At 46.5% G+C, this 19931-nt stretch overlaps 2 protein-coding genes across 5 annotated transcripts; both read right to left on the reverse strand.

Moving 5' to 3' along the window:
* Positions 1-367: 367 nt before the first annotated feature.
* arl5a (ADP-ribosylation factor-like 5A) lies at positions 368-3646 on the reverse strand. The gene is made up of 6 exons (XM_003962159.3): positions 3307-3646; positions 1960-2020; positions 1723-1870; positions 1414-1497; positions 1119-1270; positions 368-960 (listed from the first exon to the last, which is right to left on the reverse strand). The coding sequence occupies exons 1-6, from the start codon at positions 3350-3352 to the stop codon at positions 912-914; spliced, it is 540 nt and encodes a 179-aa protein (XP_003962208.1). The 5' UTR covers positions 3353-3646; the 3' UTR covers positions 368-911.
* Positions 3647-3972: 326 nt separating this feature from the next.
* Positions 3973-19894, reverse strand: cacnb4a (calcium channel, voltage-dependent, beta 4a subunit). Of its 4 annotated transcripts, none has more exons than XM_029842954.1 (14): positions 19650-19894; positions 18611-18694; positions 10092-10211; positions 9722-9844; positions 9397-9524; positions 8994-9073; positions 8820-8839; positions 8374-8454; positions 7583-7641; positions 7375-7484; positions 7092-7243; positions 6578-6673; positions 6296-6472; positions 3973-6042 (listed from the first exon to the last, which is right to left on the reverse strand). In XM_029842954.1, exons 1-14 carry the CDS (start codon positions 19710-19712, stop codon positions 5779-5781), a joined length of 1557 nt encoding a protein of 518 aa, XP_029698814.1. In that variant the 5' UTR covers positions 19713-19894; the 3' UTR covers positions 3973-5778. The 4 variants fall into 4 exon arrangements, with proteins under 4 accessions (XP_029698814.1, XP_011610891.1, XP_029699231.1 ...); NM_001280069.1 differs by having other exon boundaries at positions 5779-6042; positions 8994-9070; positions 19650-19712; XM_011612589.2 differs by lacking the exons at positions 18611-18694; positions 19650-19894 and adding an exon at positions 16309-16763 and having other exon boundaries at positions 8994-9070.
* Between the last annotated feature and the right edge of the window lie 37 nt (positions 19895-19931).

Here is a 19931-nt window from a genome sequence, read left to right on the forward strand (position 1 = left end):
TTTTTTTAAGTTAATGATTTGTTTCTTCTTGAACGACTGCAGGACCCAAATGTGCCTCCCTGATCCTGATTTAGAAATAAATGACCGATAGGAAGGAATTGATGAATCAACTACAAAATTCTAAGTTACAAGAGTTTTTAAAGGTTAACGGTTTGTGCTTGGTTATTTAACCGTGAGGAACCTGCAGGAAAGGCCTCACTTTCCTGTCTCTGAAGCCACTACTCACAGTTTTAACCTGACTTGTCCTCTTTGCTCTCTGAATTCATCTCCTTTATCCTTATCTCTGGCTGCCCCACCGACCCCCTGAAAAGCAGCTCATTGGAGAAAAATCTGCCTCCTAAAGACTGAAAAACATCATACGATCACGTCACAGAAGAGAGGGGAGACACTTTATTTCGCTTCACCTTTGAATGGAAACTGAAAGAAGAGGGTGGACTTTTGATTTTACCCTCCTTCCTGCACGTGTCGGTCACCATCAATCCCCACTTGCACATTCTGTTGCAGGCACCACGTTAAAATACTGGGCTGTATACACAGAGAGCGCCATGGAAACCGCCCCAGCCAGTCAGGCAATACTGCAAGGCCACTGTGGACTCACACAGCTGCTGTCGTCGTCCTCATTCCAAGCCGAACACTTTGCTGCCCTCTGGTTAGCTGAAAGGAAAACCGTGCAGCAACATCTAGAGTCCCTATCGTCCAAAGTCATTCTGAAATCTCCAATTATTTGGTTCTGTGTTCAGAACGAACAAAATAAATTATCGTATCCGCTAATATAAAATCCTGGCAGCACTCCGTCCGTATCTGCAGGAACGAGGACGGGGTCCACCGGTCGGTCCCTCGGTTCAAGTTTGCGTTTGGAGCGGAAGGAACAGACACAACAAGGGCACCCTCGTGATCCACGACAGGGGACATCATCTCACGCGGAGTCGTGACATCATCCATTCAAGCCCCTGGCACAACCTGAAGGTGAGGAAATCAGGGGAGGTGGTTGAGGAACATGGGGAATGAGAAGGAAAACTGGAGTCAAGGTCGAACCGCAGCACAAAATGGCTTTTTTTTTTTAAAAAAAAAGGCTTTCTATGAAATGGAAGAGTGCTGGTGATTAATACACGTCTCACCCCTCCCCGGTGAGCGCACAGCAGGCCTGGATGTGCCACTGGTGGTCTTTGACAGATGTGAGTTGGAGGCTCTGTGAGATTTCAGCCACAGTCATGCAGCCCTTCACATCCTGCTTGTTAGCGAAGATCAACAGTCCTGCTTTTCTTAGATCCTGGAGGGCAGAAGTAAGGAAACATGCCCCAGTAACTGGCTTTGTCACTCACACACGGTCATTTGAGACTACTTTTATATTATATTTTCACTGTTAACTTGATGATGTAGCCTGTACATGCACAGATTTTTCCCCTCACTTACTTCATGCGCGAGCATTTTATACAGTTCCTCCTTGGTGACGGAGATCCTTTCTCTGTCTGTGCTGTCCACCACCACGATGACAAACTGCAGAGGAGGAGACAGAAATATGAATGGATGGACATCCAGCAGAGCATCAATACTGAATGGGCTTAATCAACAGACAACTGGTATAAAATTGTCACTACACACACAAATATACACTAAAACATCACCACAATGGATTTAAACAAACCTTTCAGGTAGAGGATGGCATGTGCTGTTTAGGAATGACAACTGTTTTAGGCACAATATGTGCGAGCCTGCACTCACCTCTGTGTTTGTGTAATATGTATTCCATGACGACCGCAGGGACTCCTGTCCTCCAATATCCCACATCAGGAAATGCGTGTTGTTCACCACGATCTCCTCCACGTTGCTACCAATTGTAGGAGAGGTGTGCACCACCTCGTTCATCGAACTGCAAGACAATTGTGACGTTCAGCTCCTGATGTGTTGGTCCCAGAGCGACAGAACGTGCACAGAGAGGAAGCTAGTTTAACCACTTACAACTGGTAAAGAATGGTGGTCTTGCCAGCATTGTCCAGGCCCACAACTATAACTTTGTGCTCTGAAAGACAAAGAAGAGACGGAACCAAGTCTGAGCTGAGTACGACCGAGAAGTCTTTTGATGTGAGACGTTAGTCAAAGAACAGCCTCTCTGTTCCTCATTTCTGCCCACTGGTGCAGCGTCGAACACTCAAGTATTGTGGTGCCGAGAGTGAAGAGGGAACTTTTACAGCTACAGATTTCTGAAGCCAAGCAGGAAGTCTCGGATATGAATCTGGACTCGAAAGTGTTGCAGCAGCACCGGAGACGCCGCAAAAGTCTCTCTTCATCTCTCAAATGCAGTTTGCTAAAATTAATGGTGAACTTTTGAAATCCAAGGGGTTAAACATAAACGACCTCGAATTGGTGTTTATTACACCTATAGTGCATTTTTATTGCTTGCAATTCATTTATTGGACTTCAGATCAAAAAGAATGTCACGTGCGATCAGATGAGATTGAGGGAATTACTTGTATTGGAATGACTGTCTGTGGTGACAAGGAAATTGATACCATCATGTGATTTACACCATTTCTGCACAAGGACTGATTGTATAAGAAACTAGTCACTAGTCAAATACTTCTCAGCAATACTTCTCCTGGCTGAAGCTACAGCAAATAGATTGGTTTGTGTTGTAACAAGAATCGACTGCAGGCCTGAAAAGACATAAAAGAGACGCTCCAACAGCTTTAAAGTGTTAGAAAAATATAATATATGATTCTGCTTTCTTCCTTATATGATTCTGCTTTCTTAGACGTATGCAACGTGTGACTGCAGATCTCTGGGAGTTAAGAATTTCCAAGATCAACAGTTGTTTTCCCACTGATGAGGCGATAAGATTCCATTGGTGTGGAGTCAGCGTTGAACCCGGGGACAGTGCTGATGTGGCCGCCGTCGCTGCGTCGCCACCCGCCGGTGGTGACACCGGTCCACCGGCCCGAGATGGTGGCCCTCGGTCGGGTTTCAGGTTACAGCCTCCTCACACCGACCTTTCCTGTACCCAAGTCCACATCCTTCACTCGGACTTGGCTCACCTTGCTTACCTGTCCGCTCCCAACCAGGTAGCCGAAAGAAGCGAACATATGGCTGGAGAGGACGCTCGTAGTCGGTCTCCAGGTGAAAGCCTCCCTCCCTCCCTCCCTCCACCGGGGAGACACGACGCCTTACAGCTCATTCATGACATTAAAACGACGTTTGGAAGCCTTATAAACGCAAACCTGTGTCTCATAGGGGCCTTTTCGGGCGATTGAGCCCACCTAGCTCCCGTGGACGACAAACACAGCATAAATGTCATGGCGGATTTCTTACCTTGATGATTAAAAAGCCTCCATAGCTTTGTAAATAATATTCCCATGACTGCCGAAAGGGTTTTCTGACGCCAGCTTGTTCAAATCGGCTGTCACTTAGCTAGCTAGCTAGCCAGCTAGCGTTGGTGTCACTCAACTTTACCAAGCCCTCTAGCTACATAGACGAGCAGCTGTCGGGCTTTCGAGTACAACTGTCATAGCTGCGAGGATCGATTTTGATAAATTGAGGTTATGACATTAAAAGTATTTCAAAAGTGAAAACCAAAACATTAAACGCCGTAAGAATCAGCTGGATGTTGTGGCGGCGATGAGCTCAAAAAAAAGTACCAGTACCGCGCATGCGTACTTGCGCGAGCCGTCCTCTATCGACATGCGATTGTACAGAAATAACTGATATATTATTCTGTTTAAAATAAGATAAACATGGTTAAATCATTACATGACTAAGTCAAAACTGACTGACTGGTCATTAGTTCAGCAATTTTCTGCCTGTCTGTGGCGGCGGGACCTTTGGAGACTCATGTCTTTTGGTAGGAATGAACCAAATGTCTAAAAACATTACAATAATATATTGATGACAACTCTCAAACTATGCAACCTGCATCGAAAAAACTGAGTTCAAATAGATTGAAATCTCAATATGTTTGAATAAGAATCAGCACTATCCAACAGGATAAGAGCAGTTTATTTACATTACATGAATTGTAAAATGACAGTGCACACAAAGTCATAATCGATGCATCATTCTGTCACAGGCGGTACTGAACATTTTTGAAACCGTTGCTTCATTGATTGGAAACACCACTGGTAAAAGCTACAGTAGATGGCAGGTGAGAGCAGAAGTCTTTTCATCAGTCTTGGTAATCTCTGGTCAGTAGAATAAAAGAAACACCTGAAAATTACAACAGATAACAACATAGCCTTCATGATATGCAGTGTGACCACTGTGGTGACTAAAAGAGTACAAACAAATTCACCTGATTGTAAAAGAAAATGCCAAAAGCTGTGTAATTCTGTCCAAGTGCTTTAGTAAATTCTGTCTCTTATCTGGAGGAATTACTCAATAGAGGGAAAAGCTATATCTAAAACTCCTGTAAAGGGGGCCTGTGGAATCAATATTCATTACAAACGTCTGGATTTCATCCTAGAAAATCTTTAATCAGACAATATGTGAGGGGAACGCTGGATTTTTCTAAAATCTGAATTTGGAAGGTGTGTACATCACTTGAATGAAGAAATGACTGGAACATATTTTCATGCACTAGAGTGCAATTTTAATAAATTCAGGTTTCTTTCCTTCAATTATTTACGACTATATTCACACATGGAAGCCCTCGAGATCAATTAGTCACTGACACGGGATCCTGTTGTTTCATATTAGGTCAGAGGCCTCTGACAACTGGAAGTAAAGCATGTTTCAAATGTTATGAAGACACGTCACAATTTAGCATAACGCTGTGAAATCTGAGGAGCTGAACGCTACATCTGTCAGGTCCAAACGACCTCTCATTCCTGAGCTTTGTTGTTCTGAAAGGTTTTGGCCTCATCTGTATGATTTGTTTTAGACGTCCTCTCGTCTTGATGTGGTTACTGCTAAAGAGGGAATTAAAAATAAAACTAAAAGACACGGGGCATGAACCCTGAAGAGAACGCCACAATGCCGTCCATGCTATTCTGGTTTAAGGAATGGAAGCTTCCAGCTGACCTTTTTAAAATGTTAACGCAATGTAAATATTTTAATGTCAGTCAAGCATTATCTGTACAATTAACTGTGGGTAATAATCAAGTTAAAGTGTCATTTCTTTTTAAAATATATTCTATTTATGCCTAACACTGCGGTGATGTGAGAAGGTCACTCTGTTTATGCATTTAAACTACAAATTTAGAGATTTTAAATGCTCCCTAAATGCCCAGGCAGTTGTAAAATGTAAACTGTATTGTTTCCAAGTCTGGTTAGGATAGGAGCTGTGTTTTTTCTATCCATTTTCCCGTTAATGGTCCCCAGCAGGCTTCCATGGGTCCAGGCCTCCACTCTCATCCTTGAGGAGCATCGGAGCATCTGAGCTGCCGTCTCCATCGGCTACGGAACGCTGGCATCCAGCACAGACTGACCTGGTGTTACATTCTGATCTGCGTGCTACAAGGGTCTGGTGCGGAAGGGTCTGGAAGAGCTCACGTTGTCACATCGCTTGCATGTGTTTTTGTCCCCTGAACCACCTGGGGCACATTCAGATCAGGTCTGGCTGCAGTTTTCCTTCTAAAACCTTACAATTCTGCTCTTGTGCTACTTTTACATCCACCCCCTTCCAAAATTGAACCAGAGGGAGGAAGTCTTTTTTTTTTTTTTTTTAAGTTTAAAAAGCTTGTTTGGCAGGAGCCACGACTGAAGGGGGACACGGAGGTACTACACATCGATACGAGGTCGTTACAGTCCAAATGATTGTAGCTTCTTCTCTTCACGGTCCGTCTCAGCTCAAATCCGGTGCCTGGACTCCTGGCTGTAGCCTCCCGGGGATCCACGGTTACGGTGAGGCTTGTAAGAATCCTGGTACGGGTCCGGGTAGTCCTCTTCCACCAGAGGCGAGTGGTCCCGACTGTGCTGGGAGCCGGAGGACAGACGGTTGCGGTTCTTACGAGCCCGTTCGTTATGGTAGTTTTCATCGGCCGGCATCAGGGTGCGACGTTCCACCGGCGAATGATCCGTCATTGCATGATTGCTGTTGCGGTTTCTTTGTGCCTGTTTGGGGGGGGGGGAAATATTGATTTTGCACAGCCCTTGATTGGCCGATTAATAAAACGAGCATCTAAAGGCAGAGCTGCTGGCCAATAATCATCTCTGCCTGTCGAGCTAAATCCAATTTTTCCAATAATTTGCTTTATTTTCGGTGATTTTCCATCATATTTTACCCCACAAAAGTCCGATTTTCATTATCATTCGGGTCGTAAAGGTAATCGTGATGGGGAAACAGAAACACGTCTTTTAATTTCACCTGAATGGCAGCAGGATACGGGGAGAGCGCCGTGGAGCCCAGATTGCGTCCCAGCAGTGGGTTGAGCGGCGTGCTGAGTGACGTGTGCGTCGCTCGCCAATATGCTTCCAAGTACTCTGCAAGGTGTTCGCATGCGTCTTCCAACTGGTTCTCATCCAGAATGATGTCAAACATCTCCTGAGAGGGAGAAGAAAGAGAGGAAAGTATAGCTGCCGGTGCCGCTTTGTGGGGATTTCTTTCAGCACCAACATGAGTGGGGCGTAAGGAAGAGTTTGAACTCACAGAGGGACACTGCGCCAGCTTTTCTGCCGCAACAAGTTGCACATTCAGATGTTTGCTTTGAGATTTCCCTCTTGATTTGATCAGCCGCTGGAGGACCTGTAGGAAGGAAATACAATAAATGCGTCTTTACAAGTAAAACTTCCATTAAATAAGCTGTAGCTCTCTAAGATACAGCTTCTCACTCGGAGAGAGCAAACAGTTGCTGACAGCAAAACATCATTAAAAAGATGTTTCGGAGGATCGATTAATCGGTTCTTGCTTTGGATTTACATATTTCCCCATGATGGGCGCCACCTGGTGGTCAATCCCGGATCAGGGAAGAGTGAAATTCAAATGAGCTCAAGATGTCAGATAAAACTGCCCAAAATGGAAATGTAGCCAAAAATATCATGGACCGATTGAGTGGGCTTCTGAAGATTGATGCTGAACATCAGGTGAGCAGGGCTGCGATCAATTTTAAGATTGAATTAAATCTGTATTCTTCAATGAAAGTATTCAGCACTTTTGATCTCACCTTAGGAGAGGACACTTTAACATGGACGATAATTGGTGCTAACGAGGTCTTGATGAGCTGCCCGGGATGATTGATGGTGTCTGCGTCTAAAACCACCAGCTGCAGGGCCCTGGCCAGCTCGAAGATCCTCTCGATCTCACTCTGCACCTCGGCTGCAGGCAGACAAAAACACACAGCAGCACAGGAATGAAATGGGAAGAGGAGGAGGAAAACCTTTCACTTGTCACGACAGGCACTTGGGAGACGTGCACATCATTGAGTAAAACACTTCCTGTAGCTTTACCCAGGCTGGAGCGGGTGTTGGATCTCTCAATGATGGCCCTCTTACTGGGGTTGTTTAGTACTGACCTCTTGGCCAATGATATGTCAGCTGTTACCCTCGTGATGGATATCCTGAAAATACCCCCCAACCCCCCAAAAAAACAGACATTTCACAAGATCTTCAGGACAAACTGGCAGTGATTCACAGCGAGACAGATGAGACCACTCACCTCCCGTCAAACCTGTGCTTTAGGAAGTCGAACAGCGCCTTCTGCATCATATCTGTCACCTATAAAGACGACGAGTCGGCGGTCATTAATGGACGTAACCGTGGGCATTTGTTCCTTTCAGAACTAGAGGTTGAGATGGACCCTAGAATGACAGCTGCATGCACCCCAGTCACATCAGCTCAGATTTGTGACGTGTGGTTGTACTACTTTACTTCCCAAACAAGCTGTATTGAATAAAGGCAATTATTTCCACGCCGCTCCTCCAGTTTTTGACTCTAGAGCTAAACTGCTTCCTGTTACTAATTAATAAACAGAGAAGCCTGAGATTAAGATCTGTACGTGTGACAGAGCTGTTAAAGGCTGCTGAGACGCTCTTCACTGCAGCACATTTACACCCCGTTTCTAATTTCAAACCATGCTCCACTTTTCAGACTGATGCATTTTACCCAGAAGGTTGTTACCACGGCAACACAAGAAAGAGAGGCGGGGGCGGCGACTCCATGACAACTGACTCCCACCTCACACCACCTCCTTTATTGTTTGCCCCAGGGTTTCGCTGCTTACTGATAATCAATAAGCAGCTCCGGCTTCAGTGTCGCATCACGGGGAGATATTTAATTTGGGCCAAAGTGGAAATTCAAGACGCTGCAGAAAGCGTCAGTCAGCCGGGCCGACGGCGGATGATCGAAAATGAACGATGCATCTTCATGATATTTTTGTAAATACAAAATATTCCATAACAACAGAACAGTTGGCCGAGATTTAATACAGCAGATGCACATCCTTCCTACCTCGTAACCTTTGAGGGACGGTCCCACCAGGACCACCGGCCTCATGGAGGGAACCACGTCATACGGAGGGATGTGCTCCGCCTATGGAGGGGAGGGGGTGGGTGGGGGCGCAAACACACATACAGGCAAGATAAGTGTGGTCGTATAGACGCTGAGCACTGGAAGAAGGGAGTGATGCAGCAGAGTAACACTTATAAAATAACATAATTTCAAGATTCCTAGTGAAATATTGGACAGATACAGACGTGTGGGGAACCTGTCAGTGGATCTGGGCTGAGGGGGAAGGCAGCCTTCTCCTCCCCCACAATGTCCCTACCTGGGTTATTACAGCACTTTTATGGCATTCTTCAAAGTCTAAATTTGAAAAGCATCTTCTTTCTGTGTATGTACATTATTGACTGTAATAACTAGTAATAGAAACAGTAAACCTGCAGTTCCAGACTCACCACTTTCTGTTTCTGCTTTCCTGTGGAAAAAAGAGAAAGGAAACATCACCTGACTGAATGGAAAACTGATCATCAACCTCATTTAACAGCATTCCAAAGAGACAAATGCAGAGCAGGTAAAAGAACTGATCTCTGTGAAGCTGAATGCCATCTGTAAATATCCAAGAGACCAACCTGCAGAGTTGGGGTTGGGCTTGAATGTGCCCGACACCATTTCTCCAAGACTGGAGGAGGAATTCCCGCTGGATTTACTGCTACGACACAAAAAAGTGAAAAGCCTTTTCAAACTTGGGCTTTGAAAGACCGCTAAGACCTTTTACTGTTTAGAATTGTGACGTATGGCGTGAAAAGTTTGGGAAGTTATGAAACTGAGGAGGGACATGAGGCCTGATGGAAAATTCTGCGGTGGCTGGGAATCGGGCCCCCCGCTGAGCCTGGCACTCGCACATCCACCAGCTCCCCGGCAGGCCCTTATTTCATCTCTTCAAAGTGAATTGTTTTTCAGTCAGTGGTTGTGTGTGCAGAGCTTCTGCGACCTGCCGTTCCAGCGACCTTTTGCAGCCCAGCCCTGACTCACCCATGGAAGCGTCCCCTCTTCTGTTCCTGCTGGAGTCGGATGTTTTCCAGCTTCAGCGGACTCGGGATGAAGCCGATCTCGCAGCCTTCTTTCACCAGACGGCCGATCCACCAGTCATTGTTGAACTTCTACAGATATTGTCAGAAGAGGTCACATAGTAAATATGGATGAAAATCAAAATGCCTCTGCATCAAATGCATCCAGCCTGCAAACAGTGGCATCATGATAACAGATCTCTAAATGAAAGGATGGATAGAGATATGAAGAATATTAAACTAGAGTGAGATCAAAGGTTATCTTTGAGCCAGTGCCAGTCTTACTGTACCTCTTTGATGTGGAGGAAGTCCTTAGCATCAAAGGAGACGCCGGTGCCGGAGACAGGAACGTCCTCATCCAGAGCTCCACAGTAGCTGACGTTGGTCCTCACAGCAAATGCTACTCCTTTAGTCTGGAGGAGAGCAGAAGAGCAAATACGCAACAATAAGACCAATAAGGACAGTGAGATGTGGACAGAATCTGTCAGTAAACGGTGACATCACAAATCAACTGTTGAGTGCACGGACGAGTCAGGAGATACGCTCAGACATGGTTGCTCCATGGCTGCTACAGCACCACAGAGCTACATGTGTGTGCGCTGACAGTCTGCGGCAAAATGTAGACTCCACTGTTCATAAATAGCTCCCAGTGACACCGACCTTTGCCCTCTCCAGCTGAACGGTGGCCTGCTGCTCCCGCTCCTGCGGGCCGCCCTCCTTCTCCTCCTCCAGGGACACATCCGAGTCAGACGGTCGGCTTGTGTAGGAATCAGCTGAGCCCTGCAGAGCATTGAATTAATATGTCAGTGGCGGCGATGAAAACGGCCAGCCAGGATGACGCGCAACATTCTTTCATAAAACCACTGAAACGAAACCACCTATTCTAAGACGACAAGTGTGCACATATTGTGTAGCAAAATCTGCATTTTAATAGCAAAGTGAGGACATTTTTGGGGAGTGAGGATCTTTTGGCTGGTCCTCCCAACTTCAAAGGACTCTTTGTGGGTTAAGACTTGGTTTAGAGGCTGAGGTCAGGTTAGAGGGTTAGTTGGGTTGGTTAGGGTTAGGAGCTAGGTAATGCATTATGTCTGTGTCCTCGCAAAGATAGAAGTGCAAGGATGCATGTGTATGTGCGGGCGTGTGTTTGTGTGTGCGTGTGACTGAGTGCAGAGATCAAAAGGTTGAGATTAAAGATGATGAACTGGCAGGAAGGAGGTTCTGTTTTATTTTTAGAGGTGGAATCAGAACAGAGGAATATTCAAAACCGTCAGCAGACAGGACACAAAGCAACTGGGCCAGAGGGTTTTATGGTCTCTCTAGTCATTTTAGCAATCATCGCCTCCGACATTCACAACTTCTTCCTTCCGCCATCTGCCACAGCTTGACAGAGTTGTGCGTTGAGCCCAGTGGGCTGAAAACAAACCCGGTTAGCTACAGTAGCAGCAGGGTGGCTCCGTACCAGCGTACAGTCATCTCCACGCCAGCGCCACAAAGAAAACATACACACCCCAGGTTTAGGGAGTGGATCCCTGCTGACAGAATAATCCATTCATCAACAAAGACGGCGACACAATGCCAACAGCATCACCGTCGTTTTGTGTGAGCATGTGCACGTTTTGGCTCCGAGGACGCCACCTTTGGCTGACCACTGCTGTTTGTGTTTCCATGCAGAGATCTGGCTTTAGATCCGGGTTATATGTAACAACAGCTTTTTTTTACAGCTTACTATACATCCAACCATTATATTTATAACAACATTCACAAAAAACTCAGGAAAAAGGTGTTTAAATGCAAACATCATTCAATAGTACATGAAAAAGACGCCAATCCACAGTAAAAAAGACTTTGTCAGCTTTTAATGTCCTCCACTGGTTCCCTGTGCTGAGATGTTGCTCTCCAGCTGACTAATTTCTGCCCCATTTGCATAAAATCTGACCAACGGGTTCAGCGACTCTCTGGGGTTCCAATGCTTGTCGCTGCTGTCTAAAGTCAAAAATACACTGTTGGCAGCGGACCGCAGACCCCGGCCTTCCAGGTCAAAGGTCGTTTGTTCTCCCACCTCCAGTAATTAAGTCAGCCGGGATGAGCAGAAGGAGGGTTTGGTTACCGGAAACTTCTCCACATCTCTGCAGCCACTAACAACCCTGTCTGCCTGTTTGCATGGCTGGACTGAGCTGCCTTTGTCACATCCCAGTTTTCTGTGCCTATAGAGACACAAATGGCCATAGAATTTCAGAACTCAGCTGTCGCTCTGCTCACATCACCCAGATTTTCACTGCACGCTGCTGATTATTGTGTAACGTGTTAGAATATCCCGGGATACGGACCCGCGGTGCATGATATTACGCAGTAATTGCCGTGACGTGCACCGCTGCATGAAATGCATCCTTCTTTACGTTCGTGTCAGACAATCAAAGGATGTTAAAACCACACAGGAAACAAACAACAGCAGCGTTCTTGTGTGTTAAAGGTTGAAATCAGAGGGACAGAAAAATCTAATCATGACAGAAAGTTCACTGTCGGTACCTGGATGGATGGATGGATGGATGGATGGATGGATGGATGGATGGATGGATGGATGGATGGATGGATGGATGATGGATGATGGGAGGATGGATGGATGGATGGATGGATGAGTGGGTGGGTGGATGGATGGATGGATGGATGGATGGATGGATGGATGGATGGATGGATGGATGGGTGGATGATGGATGGATGGATGGATGGGTGGGTGGGTGGGTGGGTGGTTGGATGGGTGGATGGATGGATGGATGGATGGATGAGTCAGGTCACATAACACAACATTCTTAAAGTTTGTGGAATCTATTAAAGTAGCTATAAACCTGCAGAGCAGTAAGTGTTTTTGTGTGTAACTTATTGTGTCTTTCAGGTATAGAATCTATTAAAAATGTGGCTGTGAGACTGAATCCTGTTTTTAAACTGGTGCAAATATTGACATGATGCCTCAAGTCTGCCCTTGGCTATCAGATGGATGATTAGATGGTAGAGAAAGATAGAAGTGACAGAGACATCACATGATCAGGAAACCATTTAAAAAATCATACATTGTTCAAGCAAACAAGCACACAATGAGGTTAAGCTCAGTGGAGCAGGAAAGCTGCTTACAAAGGGTTACCTGATCCAGGGCCTGATGGATTGCATTCAGCTCTACTAAATCATCCATTTCTTTGCTTAGAGGCTTTTTTAATTTTCAGAATCATCTTATCTGGTGACCGTCCTGCGCGCCTGTCACGCTGGAGCAGAGTTTCTGTGCCTTCATTAGAGGTATTTCTTCATAATGACGCGTATTATGACCACGACATGGCGACACGTGTCCCGGGGGACCGCAGATAAAAGCTCGGTTGATGCATTACTGTAAAAACCTCCTTGAAAACCATCGGTACGCGGTGATGGCTGGCACGGTGAGGTGACTGCTCAGACCGGTAATATCCTTCATACTCCTCAGATCACATTTGAAGCACTCCACAGGCTGTGGCTGCATGTGGGGGCCCGTTTGGACCTCACAACAACAAAGTCCTCGGTCTTTATCATGGAGGACGTAAGTATATAAGCACTGACACCTGAGCAAGAAGAACGAGGGGTCATCATTCCTTCACAATGTCTTCCCATGTGTATTTCCAGTCCAAGACATGAGGACACTGAGCAGTTCTTGATGAATGGAAAGATCTCCAATTTCAAGCAAGTCCAAGAAGGTCTCCAATTTCCCCTCAAGAGGATGAATAAAGATATTAAATTCAGTCCAGTTCAAATCAAGTCACGCCTCACACACACTTGATAAAATGGGGGGAGCAACTGAGAATGCAAGTACGGAGAATATTTAGAAAGGGCCTTCATGTCGTAGAGATGTTTCCAAATGACTTTTGATGCTACGAGATTAGAGATTACAGCTGTTCTGGTCTTCTGGCCCCCGTAGAGGGGGACCCAGATGATCATTTATGACATTTTATTGTAAAACACAGCATTCAGTATGAGACAGGACGTACCTACAGGGGCTGAAGACGTCTTTAATTCCTAACTTGGGGAGTTCTCTTTACTTTTCTGGCGACTCTCAGTCCAGCCCTGCCTGGATTTTACATCTTTGCTTCCAGTCTCTGGGTTTAAAGCCACAGCTCTGCAACATCTCTGAGGTGATTTTAAAGCGCGGACACGTCAATAATTGAATAAGAATCCAGCCAGAACCCTCGCCGGGAGATTCGCATCACGGCCGCTCTTTGAAATCAACCAGCCCGTCAGGATGAGACGGATTAATGCTTTTGTCCGCAGCTTGCAGGCGCCTCTGCTAATTATTCATTCGGAGGCAGGGGAGTCTTCCCTTGATAGAAATAATTATTTACTGCCTCATTACACATAAAACCTGTGACTGCAGGACTGCAGCGAAAGGAAAATAAAAGCTTTGCATGACTGGTCACTACAGACGGGCACTTGTGTAACCTCCGTCCTGCGTCGGAGCTTTAATGTTTTAATGTTACTCGATCTAATTGTTCCGCACTAAACTGAGCGATGATGTCAACATGCAAACATCAGAAAGCGTCCAGAGTGCGAGGCACCTCCTCCGAGTATCATGACACACACGGGAGAGGCGACTATCTAAAAGTGTCAAGTGTTCAGTCTTGAGTCCATCGTGCGACACTCAGGCCTTATCTGTCCAGACGGCGGCGGCGCTCTGCTCCCATCTCCAAACTTCTTCATCTCCTGACTCTCCATCTATCTGCCTCAGGTCCAAAGAGTAAAAGCATTCTCTCCTCAATGCATACATCTACCAACAACAATCCAGGAGAGGGAGGAAACATTTGGGCTCCAATAAACCGGCTGATTTCAATTAAAGGACGAGTTCCTCCAGATCGTTTGAAGGAGTGTTTTATCTACGTCAACGTCCTTTTCACTCCAAACTGCTACAATTCTGAACCAGGCTCTTTTTGACACATGCAAAAATGAATAAAGAACACAGGGTTGAAGAGCACTGAGGTATTTCTCAGGACTCTGCTGATGCTCGCGTGTTGAAGACCTCGGTGTGACAACGTGCCGATGGAAACTGGAGGCAAAAATGGAAAGAAGCACGATGATATTTCAGATCACTGAGAGCACAATTCCAGACAAAAATCATTTATCTATCAGTTCAAGGCTCAACCGATTTCTGCATATGATGTCAACCCAGTTCCTCCCGTGCATATAGGCTCCGCGTCCTCCTTTAGATGCTGTCTGCTTTCATCAACGTCATCTCTGTTGCCTTTGGTCCTGGAAACACGCCTCACTGAAAACTGCCCCAGTACACTGCACACGCTCAGCGACGCTCCCAGTACACAGAGGGGGGGGTTACCAGTTGCACAAACACTTATTGGTCTATGAATTGTTGCTTTATAATTAAGTTCAATCCAGCCGCCTAATTCAGGATGGCTGTGCTAACTGTCGTGCCCACGTCGCTCATAAAACAATTGTGGAATATCTGTCGGACAAATGCCACCAAAGTCCTCCGGCAAATCTCCAGACCAGACCAGTGCTGATAGGGAAGCAGAAAAAGGGTCGGAGCCCAAAAGATCTCTTCTGTAGTGCTGCCAAAACCGTCCTAAGCGCGCCACAATCTGGAAGCCAGCAGCGGATTCACGGGCAGAGACCAACACGGGTCCAACGGGGACAAACTCATGTCTGGACATTAACGGGAAGAGTCCCCAAAGGAAGTTTGGTCTCATCACTTCCTCCAACGGGTGCGGCGCTTGAACGTGGATGTTAGATCACAATAGAGCCTAAATTTTAGGACTTGAGGATGGAACAAAATGTTCCAATGAGGATCAATCACTTGGTTTAATAACACGTTTCTTTTTGAGTTGAGTGAACGTCGTTTTCCTGAGAAGCACAAATTGGAAACCCGATCCTGTTTTAACTGTGGATGCTGGAGAAGATGGAAACACTGAAGGACTGTTGCCATTTTAGAGTAATGAGCATTTTAGAGATCAGAAACTTCAGTGTCTTTTGTGTAGTTTGGCTCAGATATACTCCAGTTGTCACTCTGACTTATATTAATTTAGATTTTGACATTTTCGGCCATTCTGATGCACAGCTACTCTTATTTTAGGCCCCTTTGATAAGATAAACACACGACTCACTGACAGTGAAATAATGAGAAATGAAAATGGGCCAATTATTCCCCCCCCCCTCCGCCCCCCAACCTCAGAGGAAGGTGGGATGAACATTTCCCTTTTTCCCTGTTTCATCTCCAGGAAGGAGCCAGGACGTCACGGTGAGGTGCAGAAAGGTCTCGACAGATTCTGGCTCCGTGGGATTCCCTCCTCCCCCGCAGCTCTTGCCTTTATTGCCTTTGTAAGCATTTTTGTTGCAGCTCCAACACATTTTTATCTGCTGGATTCCCCAGCGGCCCTGCTGGTACCAACACCGGTCCGCTCTTTCATACCACTCGATGCTAAAGGGGACGTGAGGGTTTGGCTCTGCAGGTCGGCGTGATTACGGGTGATGTAATGACAAGATGCTGCTCGTTATCCCCAGACGAGGACGTGTTGGTGGCAGCCCAACAGACAGATGTGTGGAAGATACACATGCACAGATGCGTGCACGGCGACCGTTGATCCCTCTCTCCCTCAGGGTGGATCGGCTAGAAATGCTGCTTCGGTGTGCCGATGATCAGGGAGGAAGAGAACTGTAGTCTAGTCGGACGCCGGTGCAGTTTGAACGATGCATTTTCAAATGAACACGCCCAGACCTGTGCACACCCTCCCCCCCAGAATCCTCCAACTCCCCCAAGAGGAGTCAGCCCCCTCAAGTCACAACAGGGGGTTCAGAAAGGCAATAGGACAGCAGCGACACAGCATAAAGGCATGGTTGGTTCTGACGGCCGTTAACTCACCGCCTCTGAGTCTTCAAATCCATGCAGGTACAAGTTATCGTACATGGAGAGGTGAGATTCCGGGTCCTCGGTGCGAAACAAAAACTGTTGGGATCAAACTGGTCCAGAGAGGATGGAGGGTGAGGACAGTGGAGTGACAAAAACCAGCAGCTGTCTCTTTCTCCACATGAACGTTGACCACAGAGTAAACAGCAGTGGATTAAAAAAAAAAAAAAAAAAAAAAAGGTGGAGCACAGTGTTTTCCTGATGCTGAATGGAATGTTATTGCCCCGGAGCTGCGCGAGCGTTGGCTCCCATTATGAATCTGCCTGGTCTTCCCCAGTGGCTGAGCGGACCTGGCGTTTCATCTGCCTTCCCAGCTCAGACCACACAAGCCAATCCGCTTCTCCAGCACTGGCTGATGACAGAGGTGAGACACAGCCTGCTGATTGGCCTACAGAAGCTCCACTCCACCGTACAGAACAAGGAGGGGGGGGGGGGTCTTCTGCTGCATCAGAGGAGCGTAAACCCACACGCGGTGTGTGCGCGGATGTATAATCAGATTTAAATTTTAGGTAGGAGTGTTGATAATCCAGCGCTGCTCCTTCTTTACAGCGTTGCGTTTGAGTGGGTGTTTCTCCTCATTCTCACTTTAACACCAGGCTCTCATTTAAAAATTAACACACCTGCAAGACATTTGATCCAAGCAAACTAAAAAGCATCATTTTACTCTCATTTATAAACACTTCTCCATGGGCAAAAGGTAATTCTTTCCTACTTAAATGGCTATTTATTACCGGCGCCATTTTTAAATTCACATTTAATTGCAGTGATTTGGGTAACGCAACAGCTCCCCCTCCTGGTAAATCGTGATATAGCAGCTCTGCCCTTTCCTCAATCACAACGTAAATCTGTCTTGACATTTCACCGTCTCAAATTGGCCCCAACTAACAACAACTGGTCTCCATTAAGTCACTGACATATAAATGAGGCGATTGCTGGATAGTGAAAGATGAAGAGGATGAAGAGGAGAAAGTTCTTACATTCTCTCTTAATAAACGTCTTTCAAGTGTAAAGGAGGAGGCGCCATCATCAGCCCGTCTGTGCCTGACCCCTGCTGCTGAAGGGCAGCTGTTGCTATGGATACCTGAGGGGATCAAAAGCAGCCCACACCTCTCACCTGATGACGATCACAGTGATGACACAAATCACAGTGGGGGGGGGGGGTGTTAGAAATCTGTGAACGTCTGCTACAGAAAAGGAATTCGCACAAGTTTAAATTTATCCCTGTTTGTCTCACTTGTTTTTTTCCTTCCGCTACAAACCTCAGAGTTGTTTGCTGGTCTTTCCGTCATCCTGTGAGCCCCATAATTAATGCAGCAGTGTTTAATAATTAATGTCAGACATCAACCGGTTGAACGTACAGCGCAAACCTGGCGGCAATACCTCGATTTCGGCTCCGGTGGCAACGGCGAACAAACGTGAGACGGCTGTAAAAATTGAACTGCGCTGCCTCTGGATTCAGCGCGCTCACATGTATGAGCTGACCTACATGTAAAGGAAAATCCAGGGGGGACAGATGTGCACACTTGGCACTATCATAAATCACATCTGGCCAGATGAGGTTCATCAAGTTCCCGTGCGTTGCCGCTTTTGTCAGCAGGTCTCGGCAAAGCGGACCGATCTAATCCTCAAAGAGGCAGGTGGCGAGCCTCGAACGGAGGACGCCAAGGTCACATGTGAAGAAGCGATAAAGGATGCGAAAGGCCCTGGAACATGGATAACCAGCGACACGGGCTCCTTGTGTCGCAGAACAGTTTCTGTTCCCTTGGCAACTCATTAGTAGTTAGGTAACTCTCTCCATCATTAGAAATATCTGCAGGGACGACGATGATTAATTACTGCATCGTTAGGAGCAGTAGAGGCCCAAAAAGCAGCGGTGCGGCCTAAATTTACACATCAGATTTTGGTTTAAAGGTTTGAAGGAGTTGGGAGGAAGTGACGTCAAACTTCACGATAAATTGGGATCACCTAGAGTTCAAACCTACATCAACCACATCGTTAATCAGCCTGCAAAGGGAGGCGTCTGTACTGCAAACCACCACCAGAGGGCCTTCCAGATTGCTTGGCTTCACTTCTGCTGCGGGCTCCACTTTATTGCGGAGGGCCCAGCTAGAGCTTCGCCATCCAAACATTAATGTGACGCACGTGCTCAGAAGGAGTAAGCAGCATGCAGACGGACGCGTTAATGCCGGTTATCACGTACGAGGAGGCAGGAAGTGGTGCTCACTGCGATGGGACGGTGCTACCTGAGCTGTCTCACCTGTCTGAGGATGAAGCTGGTGGAGGTGGTGCTGCCGTCAGAACGCTTCAGCCGGCTGCGTCTGGAGTAGGTCCCTCTGTTGACCTTGTGACAAATAAACAGTAGTTCAAGGTTATCGCGGGGCTCGACGATGCTATCGGAAACCCTTTTCGTCCTTTCCTGCATGACCCAGTTTAAACGCGCCTGAAGTCATGAACAGGTCAAAACGCTGCTGCGAGAAGAGAAACGTGAGAAATGAATGTGAATATTTCATACGAACAATCATCCTCCAGTTCTATTTCCATGCTCATTCTTCTAATGGCTTTTGACAACCCAGGATCAGCTGACTTGAGCAATACTACTTCCACCGGGGACGTTATGTGTTGGTCTCCGTTATCCAGTGGGTGGGGCTCTCGGCGGGTTTGCTGTTGTTGGCGACCAATGTAAATGTCACAGCTGGAGAAAATGTAGATGTAATGATTCCAGTCTGTGTTGTTATTCAAGCGTTGATTCCATGTGTGGTAGTTTCACCATTTATTTCTCTTTAACTTGACAAGCTCAGTTCTCAATGTTGGTCATCGATGTTAACATACGGAAACATTGAATTAAAATTATTAATGGCTTTGCTTTGGAGAAAAAAAATTGATTTGCACCCACTCAGACGTTATAAAACACTAGTACTGATGCATACATGCATGTAGATGCATGTCTGTTAGTATATGCATATGGGTCAAACATTGGTTCTGCTGAACAGCCTTTTTGTTGAATAAGCTAGTCGGGCAATTCCATGCATCACGAGTCCCATTAGAGGAGGCTAAATAATTAAGAAGCCAAGTTAATTTCTTTCCTAATAAATGAGATTTTAGCCATTTACCTGCAGGACCTCAGTTTGACTGATGACGCCACTGAGTCTCATTAGAAACGAGTGAACAGACGCGATAATCAATTTAAAAATCAAATATATGTCAGTGCTGTACAGATAGAACCGTATTAATGACGGGAAATGGGGAAGTGGCTTTATTGCGCATGGCGATGCCGTTCAAACACTTTCTTCTCCTACCTGGCTGACCGGCTTCTGCAGCGCTTCTCCTATCCCGTGTCGGGTGTAGATGTGCCGGGACATCTCGGCCAATTCGTCGGTCCAGGGAGGAGGCTGCCGCTCCGTCCCGCTCCACTGCTGACCGGGTTCCGCTGACTCCAGTTTTCCTCCGTTTCCACCTCAACACAGCGGAGGACAGGAGGGAGAAGTGATTTACTGGCTGCGGTTCCAGCGGCGGATGCGCACCGATAAAAGTCCGTGGATGGAGACGGGGAGGAGGGGCGGATAACCCCTCCCCCTGCC

The sequence above is a fragment of the Takifugu rubripes genome, chromosome 1 (assembly GCF_901000725.2).
Source record: "Takifugu rubripes chromosome 1, fTakRub1.2, whole genome shotgun sequence".
In the NCBI taxonomy this organism is placed as follows: Eukaryota; Metazoa; Chordata; class Actinopteri; order Tetraodontiformes; family Tetraodontidae; genus Takifugu; species Takifugu rubripes.